General features: G+C 46.5%; 2 protein-coding genes across 2 annotated transcripts in view; both read left to right on the top strand.

Annotated features, from left to right (window-relative positions):
- The window catches only part of LOC112152170 (basic salivary proline-rich protein 1), an 8513-nt gene extending 6936 nt beyond the window's left edge, over positions 1-1577 (top strand). The window contains exon 2 of the mRNA XM_024281547.2: positions 1-1577. Coding sequence (XP_024137315.1) covers positions 1-812 — 812 coding nt within the window. The 3' untranslated portion in view covers positions 813-1577.
- Positions 1-4544, top strand: part of gabarapl2 (GABA(A) receptor-associated protein like 2) — a 15599-nt gene extending 11055 nt beyond the window's left edge. Inside the window, exon 4 of the mRNA XM_024281549.2 lies at positions 1594-4544. Coding sequence (XP_024137317.1) covers positions 1594-1705 — 112 coding nt within the window. The 3' untranslated portion in view covers positions 1706-4544. The remainder of the gene's footprint in view (positions 1-1593) is intronic.
- The last annotated feature ends 4975 nt before the right edge of the window (positions 4545-9519 follow it).

Genomic DNA, 9519 nt, shown 5'->3' with positions numbered 1-9519 from the left:
GTAGTCTAAATCTTCCTGGTTCTAGTCCAAACCCTCCTGGTTCTAGTCTTAACCCTCCTTGTTCTAGTCTAAACCATCTTGGTCGTAGTCTAAATCTTCCTGGTTCTAGTCCAAAGCGTCCTGGTTCTAGTCCAAACCCTCCTGGTTCTAGTCTAAACCCTCCTGGTTCTAGTCTAAACCCTCCTGGTTCTAGTCCAAACCCTCCTGGTTCTAGTCCAAACCCTCCTGGTTCTAGTCTAAACCCTCCTGGTTCTAGTCTAAACCCTCCTGGTTCTAGTCTAAACCGTCCCGGTTCTAGTCCAAACCCTCCTGGTTCTCGTCTAAACCCTCCTGGTTCTAGTCTAAACCCTCCTGGTTCTAGTCTAAACCGTCCTGGTTCTAGTCCAAACCCTCCTGGTTCTAGTCCAAACCGTCCTGGTTCTAGTCCAAACCGTCCTGCTTCTAGTCCAAACCGTCCTGGTTCTAGTCTAAACCCTCCTGGTTCTAGTCTAAACCCTCCTGGTTCTAGTCCAAACCGTCCTGGTTCTAGTCCAAAGCGTCCTGGTTCTAGTCTAAACCGTCCTGGTTCTAGTCCAAACCCTCCTGGTTCTAGTCCAAACCCTCCTGGTTCTAGTCCAAACCGTCCTGGTTCTAGTCCAAACCCTCCTGGTTCTAGTCTAAACCCTCCTGGTTCTAGTCTAAACCGTCCTGGTTCTAGTCTAAACCCTCCTGGTTCTAGTCCAAACCGTCCTGGTTCTTGTCCAAAGTTTCTCCGTTTTTACAAAAACAGTTTTTCTGTTTGTAGCACTTCGTTAATATCCAAAATGAATTAAGGAAATTATTTAACTAGATTAAACTTCAAAAGAGTTGGTTCGGCTGCTGGAGCTGGGTGTGCAGTGAAACGAATTGACACTGTTGTGATATCAAGCTTTGTATTTACAAAAGAAAATATTTACAACAGTGCACAACAATACAATCAAGAAAGTAAGTCAGTTCTGTTTTTTCCGATACAGTTCACTTGCGTGAGACCGCAGCAACGTTCCTCGCCAACAGCAGCAGTGTTGGTCAGTAGAGAGAAGATCCGTCCCGGAAATCCATTCAATCTTCTCCACTCGGGGGAAGTAGATCCAACTCTTAGGCCTCCAAGCCTGGTAGCTCGCCAACCGGGATCTCTCCTCTACTCGGAACCTGGCCTAGAGCGTCCCATAAAACAGCGTTTACATAACAAAAGAAAAACAAACAAGAGCGCTCACACAACATGTACAATGCTAACATCGCCTTCACTCACCAGTCCCGAGGTGAAACTGACGTAAAGTCAGATTGTCTAATTGACAACACCGATCAACCGCTCAGTAGTCCTGCAGCCGCTTCCCTGTATCGCTGACAGGCTTATGCAGCCAGACCCGCGTCAGCTGATTTTAAAAGAGTCAGCTGATCCCAGGACTCCGCGTGATTGGCTAATCAAGTCCCAACCATGCAAACAATCTAAAAGGGACCCAGCTGATATGTGTTACATGTTGGATAATGGAAACTCCCTTCAGATCCGAGTGTGACGCGTCTCTGACCTCCTCGCCGTCTCAACCAATCCTGAGTCTGACATTTTCTTGTTTGCAGTCTGACGATGGGCCAGCTGTACGACAAGGAGAAAGACGAGGACGGCTTCCTGTACGTGGCCTACAGCGGAGAGAACACCTTCGGTTACCTGACAGGGTCGATACTGCACTGAGCGCCCCCCGCCCACACACACACACACCCACACCAACACACACACACACACACACCAACACACACACACACACACACACACACAGTAGAACCTGCTGCAACGTGCTTCAGGCCCGTATGTGTCTCTGAAGTTCTGCTTTGACACGTTTTGTCCATTTTTATACAGAAAAATCTCAAGGTGTTGAATCTCGACTAAACGGCCACAGTGACGTCACCGGGGCAGAGCCAGCTTCACATTTGTGGTTTCAAATTTGAAGCCGAAACCCTACATTCAGCTCTGCTGTAAAACCCACCCAAAAGATCCAGAAAGTTTAGTTTGGTTAACGGATTTAGCTCTGAAGCAGGAGGAGCGCGTTCCACCTGGAGAACCAGATTATAAAGCAGCATCACAGAAAACAAACCTCTTTCTGCTCGTTTGATCTCCTGCTTTCAGACTTAGCGCATCACAAAGCATCCAGGGGCAGTCTTCATTCTGCTCTAAAGCTGCTGAATGAAATGAGCCCAGGTCAGCAGTCTGGAGTTTGCGGGGTGGGGGCGACCCGGGGTTCTGAGATCCAGTTCTACCAGATCTGAACTCCGTATCTTCTCTGAAAATCTGAAGAAACGTCTCCCTGGCAACGCTGTGACTGCTGCCAGTAGCACAATAATGTCATCGAGGCAAAAACAAACAGTAAGAGCCCTCAGTCTGTCTGCTGTCGATACATGAAGATCCGTCACGGAGAAAATTCCTGAAACACTGCCGGAAAAATCTGAAAAACATGAGTGTCATTTTGCCGTGAAGGAAAGTCTTTGAGGCCTCAGCTGTGCAGACCAGTTCATGCTTCTGTCTCAAACATCTGACAGGCTGCAGGAGCTGCTCCACTTCCACACCGTCATCAATAGGAGGATCAGAACAGCCTCACTGACCCATGAATCTCATTGGTCGGTTGGTAAACGCATTCTTTCTGCAGATTCAGCTTAGAAACAAAAAGTCAGAAGAGCAAAAGTTTCTGTGTTAAATATTCCAATCAGAAACGTCGTTATCTTCATCAGCAGGACTTCCAGTCGTTCTCTCATTCTTTACGTTACGCTGTGACTTCACTTCCTGTCACTGCCTCTCTATGGCCCGGTTCCAGGACCGGTTCAGGAGAACTCTGGGTTCATGTGGCTCTTCTGGCAGTCACAAAGAGGCCGAGTCTGGGTCCTCCTGGGCCGGCCCCCGGCCCGGATAAAATGCAGCATTGTGTCAGGGAGAGCATCCGGGCCTGTGTGCAGCAGTGAAAGCTGATTGGCTGGTAGGCTGAGGCGAGCCCTGAAGGTGAACAACCATTGGTTCTCCAAAATGACCACCAGGGTTAATGCAGCACCGAAGCGACTCCATCAACGCTTCAGAGTTCAGAGGATACATGGAACTAAAAGGATTCCAGCTGGATGAAACCTTCATCCATATTCATGAAGTCTTCGTCAGAACGGCTGGAATTCCCATCATTCAACAGGAAACGGTGATCTCTAAAAGATAAGCATGAAGTCAAAAACTGATCCGGTTCTGTTACTTTATTTACATGGATTTGTAAAGTTTTGTTTGTTTTATTATTATGAATGTGTTTGTGTGACTTTGATTGGACTTGAAGTGTGGAACCAGAACCGCCCCAAAGGTCCAAACACCTGATTAAAATGTGGGAACATCACCTGACAGGTATAAAGGTGGAAGCGGATTGTGCAGGTCCGGATTTGCATGTTGTTGAAATATTTTAATGAAAGCAGGTTAATTCGCACGCATGTTCATGTCACAGACCTTCACTAACATGACGGGAAAGGGAACCGCTCGACCCGCCGCTCGAACCGCCGCTCGAACCGCCGCTGTCTGCACGAGCGCTTCATACATGCGTCAGTGAGGCGGCGAAGGCTGCGGCCGCCGGTGCAGAGCGCTCGCCGAGCTCGCCGCGCGTCCTCACAGGCCTTTCTTACTTCTTCCCAGCCTCAGCTCTGTTCATTTGCACATTTTGCTGAACTGGTTTCAGCAGCGTCTGGTGGGGATTGAACCTCAGAGAAGCTTTGATGAACTGGGATGTTTAAGGATTACAAAGGGTTAATGTTCTCTCAGTGAAACTCTTCATCGGTCGCTTCTCTAATAAGATGATTCAATCTTTCATTCAGTTTAGAACTTTCAACTTATGAAGAAAAATGTAATTTAAAGTAAAAGTAATCCTGTTTAGAGCAGGCCTGCCTGAGTCATTTATGAAGTTATTTATACTTTAGCCCAAATACTTCATAAAGTTTACTTCTTGACCTTTGGAAATGATAACATTACTCCAGTTATGAGATCCACTTCTGAAGAAACAAGACATTTTTTTGTGTAAATTTGCACATTTGTTGTTTGTATTTTCATTGCCTACATTTCCCAGAATTCTTTTCTGCAGTATTTTTGATTTCTGAATATATCATTTCACTGTTTTTACTCCGTTTGAAAAGAAATCCCCTCCATGTATGGTTGGACAGCAAACAATGCAGAAACATCTCGGCGGTACATTTAAAAGAAACTGAGCTGTGAAGTTTTGTGTTTGTGAAATCGCCCCCAGCTTTATGATCACAGACGGATGTTCGGGTGTCCGAGAAGCTGCTCGGCTTCCCGAACGTCCGGTTAACTGTGTCGTTCTGTGATGCAGAACGTGTTTGTGAAGAATTCCTGTCTGTCCCCACAAACGTGATTCAGGCTCTTTAACATGAACACGAGAATATTCAAGAATGTCTTTATCCTGATCTGTGTTGTCTCATCGTCACGTCTATGTTTATGACACGTGATTTTAGATATTTGAAAATTGTAGCTGGAAGTACGACCAATAAAAACCAGGAAAAAAACAGTTGTTGTTTTATTGTCGACAGAAATGTTTGTGTTTTTGTCACACTCACACCGGCAGAAAATATGTAAACTGAGTGTCTGAAATTATTTTAGGATGACAAAGTGAGAAAGCACAAAGAAAAGCAACAGAAAAGATCCAAAACTTGAACTTTTTAACGAATGAATGAACAAATGAATGAATGAAATGGTTTATTTCAAGCAATCAGGTAATAATACATGAGATAACATATCACATAATAAATCACAAGTAGAGTGGAAGGAAGCGGATTATGTAATCCCACCTGGATCGACCACTATTTTCTCAACATCCGGTTCAGGACTTGATATCAAATATTCATACTCTACAACAGACATGGGCAAACTCCTTCGTAACAGTCTTGCGTGATTTGCTAGATAAGATAAGATAAAACTTTATTAATCTCCCAAGGGAGAATATCAGGTGTCAGGCAGTAAAACACACACAACAAATGACAATAAAATACCAGTTTATATCAGGCAGATTTGTTAAACAGCCTGATGGCTGAAGGGACAGATGAGTTCTTAAAGCGCTCAGTCCTGCAGCGCAGTGGAAGGAGCCTGTTACTCCGTGTGCTCCTCTGTGCAGACATTGTGCTATGTAGAGGATGTCTTGTATTACCCAGAATGCTTCGGCTTAGAGCCGTCATCCTCTTCTGCAGCACAGTTCCCACTGAGTCCACCCTCCTCCCGATCACAGATGCACACCTCCTCATCAGTTTGTCCAGCCGATTGCAGTCCCTTTTGGTCATACTGCCACCCCAACATACAACCCCAAAGGAAACAGCACTTGCCACAACCGACTGATAGAAGAGGAGCAACATGTCGGCACACACATCAAAGGACCTCAGCCTCCTTAGGAAAACCAGCCTACTCTGTCCAGTCCAGTTTATGGTCAAGGTGCACTCCCAAGTACTTGTAGGAGTCAACCAGCTCGATCCTCTCTCCATTGATGATCACTGGTTGGTGGGAGGGCTTCCTACCAAAGTCAATGATCATCTCCTTGGTCTTTGAGGTGTTCAGCACAAGACCATTCTCCCTGCTCCAGGAGGTAAATCTGGTGATGAGCTCCCTGTACTCACTCTCATCCCCTCCCTTTACACATGCCACAATAGCGGTGTCGTCCGAATACTTCTGGACATGACAAGCCGCAGATACATGAGTAAAGTCAGCAGTGTAAAGCGTGAAGAGAAAAGGTGATAGTACAGTTCCCTGTGGTGCACCAGTGTGGCTCATCAATACTCCAGATACACAGTCACCCAGTCGGACATATTGTGACCTTGAAGTCAGATAGTTGTGGATCCAGCGAACAAAAGCAGGATCCACTCCAATCCTCTTGAGCTTCTCCTTCAGCAGCTGAGGCTGGACTGTATCAAAGGCACTTGTGAAGTCAAAAAACATCACCCTCACATAGCCGCCTGCCCCATCCAGAAAGGAGAGCGCCCTATGGACCATATACAGGACTGCATCCTCCACTCCCATACTGTCCTGATAGGCAAACTGAAGGGGATCCAGCGCCTCCACCTGAGGTTTGAGCCGCCGGAGTAGCAGCCTCTCAAAAGTCTTCATTATCACAGATGTCCGGGCAACTGGTCTGTAGTCCTTCATCCCTGTAGGCCTTGTCACCTTAGGCACTGGGACAAGGCATGAGGTCTTCCACAGGCCAGGGACACATCCGGTATGAAGACTCTTGTTAAAGATGTTCTGAAGAGGCACAGCCAGCTCCGACGCACATTCCTTCAGCAGCCGAGGTGATATTCCGTCAGGACCAGCAGATTTCCGACTGTGGAGCCTCCTGAGCTCTATGCGCACCTCTTCTACAGTTATCAGTGGCACAGCATCGGGGCTGGAGCAGGCGCCACCACCAGGTGGAGTAGAGGAGCCGGTCGCAGCATCATAGATGGAGGTGCCTCCACTGGATGTAGACAAAGAGCAGGTCGCAGCTGCAGAGGTGGAGAAACCGCCGCTGGGTGGAATAGAGGAGCAGGTCATAGGTCGCATGATATTTCGACAGGTGATCATTTAGATAAGCAGCCGAACCCTTCAGGTGTTTTCCTGGTATCATCAGAGCTATCTTGTGCTTTCGATTCACATTCGCTGGTTTATCTGAATTCTAATATCTTCCACTGTCAGAAAAATGCCAGAGAAACATGTTAAAACAGGTTTCATTGGAGCGGGGCTGCAGCTGGACTCAGTGGGAGAAAGGAGGATGGTAGCCAAACTGTCATCATCGATGGAGAATGGCGCCACCCCCTGTTGGACACGATGCTGGCTCTAAGACGCTCCTTCAGCGACCGACTGATACACCTCAGGTGTCTTAAGTCATTTCTACCTGCTGCTGGAGCCTATCATCAGAGCTGCTCACAGTGAACAGACTGGAAATCCAGACATTTACTTTCTCAGTCACTTCCTAATTCACTTTATTACCAAAAGTATTGACTCCCATCTGAACTGAAGCTTCATCCTAACCCATAGTGTTCAGTCTGATGCTGGTCCACCTTCTCCAGATATTCCAGCTTCAACTCTTCTAGGAACAAGAAGGTTGAGGAGTGTTTGTAGGAATTCTGGATCATTCTTCCAGAAGCTCATTGTTCAGGTCTCACTGATGTTGGTGGAGAAGGTCTGGCTCTCAATCTCTGCTGTAATTCATCCCAAAGGTGTTCTATGGGGTTCTGGTCAGGACTCAGTGCAGGTCAGTCCAGTCCAGACTCTGTCCTCCAGGTCTGTGTGGATCAGATTTCTAGATGGAAAAGTATGATTCCTCCCTCTAGAGAAGGAGTCTCCACTGCTCTAAAGTCCAGTTATGTGATTTACACCACTGCATCCTAAGGCTGTAACGAGTATCCGGGTCCGCGAGTTCTCGCGATCTGCTCCCAAAATTTGAATTGTCTCTGTACATGAAATGTGCTATACAAATAAACTTGCCTTGCCCAAATATTCGTGACGTCCAAGATCGCTGATTCGCGATCTTTAATCTTTATGAATATAGAAGAGTGTATTAAAATATGATCAAAATATCATCTGAGGACGATGTGTTTTTGCTCTGAAATGCAGATTCATGTAGGATTTTAAGTTTACGAACTAAAACAAAGCCGAAAGAGTCGCCGTTCTTCCACCGGAAGTAAACGCATCTTCATGACGGTGAAGCTTCCGGTTTTCAAAGTAAAATTAGCGAGAGCTTTTTTCTGTTCAAAAACTGAGACTGAAGTTCCGCTCACAGACATAACTCTTGAAAAAATGAATTATCTTTAACATCGGAGCTTTAGCTCCAGTGTTTACATTCTTTTGACTATGATAACTCTTCAACATTTAACGCAATTAACGAAACTCACACCCATACTCAGGCAGCTTCACTGGCTACCCATCAGCCCCCGGATCACTTACAAAATCCTCCTTCTAACCCACAAAGCCATCCATAACCTCGCTCCACCATATCTCTCAGACCTCCTTCAAGTCGCCACCCCCGCCCGCTCCCTCAGGTCCTCGTCCTCCCTCCAGCTTGTCCTCCCCACCGCCCATCTTGTCTCTATGTGGAGCAGAGCATGCAGTCGCTCTGCCCCACAACTCTGAACTCCCTCCCCCTGACCTCCGGACTATAGACTCACTCCCTCTCTTCATTTTCAGCCTCAAAACCCTTCTTTTTAGACTGGCCTACTCCTCATGACTGCCGTGTACTTTTCTTTTTTAAACGTTTAGGCTTAACTTAACACCTGTGTTTTATAGGTGTAGCAGTATGAAATGACTACACAGGTGATGGTGGTAATTATGCTGATTGGGTGTGGTGCAGCCTATAAAAGCAGAGTTGCTGTGTGCCTGACACACTGCAATCTGAGGAGGGGACGCCACACTGTGCTGCAGGTTCTGGACCCATTCAGTGAACACCTGAACCCGGGTGCAGAGACCTGTAGCACCAGGGTTCCCTGTCCACTGCACAGGCGGTAGGTTTGGCCCCTGCCTGTCCTCCACAGGGTCGGAGCGTGATCCCCTGCTGCTTGCCTTGCTTGGCTTTGTTTTTATGTCAACTGATTTTATGATAATTGCTCTTTTTATCTGGTTGTGGTTGGTGCCTGATTGCTGCCCTCCTGGCCTCTGCGCGGACGGCAGGAAGCTCGGGTGACTACTTTATGTCTGGCTTCTGGACTGGGAAGCGGTTTCAGTCCACTGGATGTGCTGAAAGCGTCATTGCACCGCCTCAGTAAACGGACCACTGCAGCGTCCAGGAGCGTGCTGTGCTGCACGATTCCACGGAGGCGGAGAAAATTCAGCCAGCACCCAGGGCTGTTGGGACAACCATCCATCTTAACAACTTTTTAGAGTTTAGTGTGAATGTTTGTGTGCTTGTGTGTTTTATAATTTTATATCTCTTTTTAATCTATTTTAGGGCCAGCCCCCTCCAAGAACCGGGTTTCAGGTGGTGGAGCGGTCCTACATGTGCTGAGCTCCCTGGGTTGGACTTCCCCGTCCCTTCTCTGTTGTGTGGCATGGTGCACGTGTGTGGGGGGGGATTTGTTGTTTTAGGTGTCCCTCCCCACCTGTTGACCCGGTCTGGGGGTGCAGGAAGGCTGTACATATTTTATTGTAATAAATAATACATTTAAAAAACTCCCAGAACTGCATCCGTGCCATGTGTGATCCTGCGCTTATACATTTTAGCGTCCAATACCGCCATGAACCGCTTGTGTTGCCACATAGGCAAGACCAGTTTATTAGTGTAGCACATTTCATGTACAGAGACAATTCAAATATCTTTACATAAAACAATCAAAAGAAATTGTGAACATGTGATCATTAAAATAAAATTAAAAAGTAAAAAGATTTTAATTTAAAACAATCATAGATAAACAGTCAGACGTAAACTTTTGAATACATATTAATCAAACTGAGAACAGGTGAGTCTTTAACCTGGATTTAAATACACTGAGTGTTTCAGCAGATCTAAGGTTTTCTGGAAGTCTGTTCCA

Source organism: Oryzias melastigma, linkage group LG6 (assembly GCF_002922805.2).
Source record: "Oryzias melastigma strain HK-1 linkage group LG6, ASM292280v2, whole genome shotgun sequence".
NCBI lineage: Eukaryota > Metazoa > Chordata > Actinopteri > Beloniformes > Adrianichthyidae > Oryzias > Oryzias melastigma.
The sequence above is the reverse complement of the archived record's forward strand: the minus strand, read 5'-3'. Positions and strand labels throughout refer to the sequence as shown.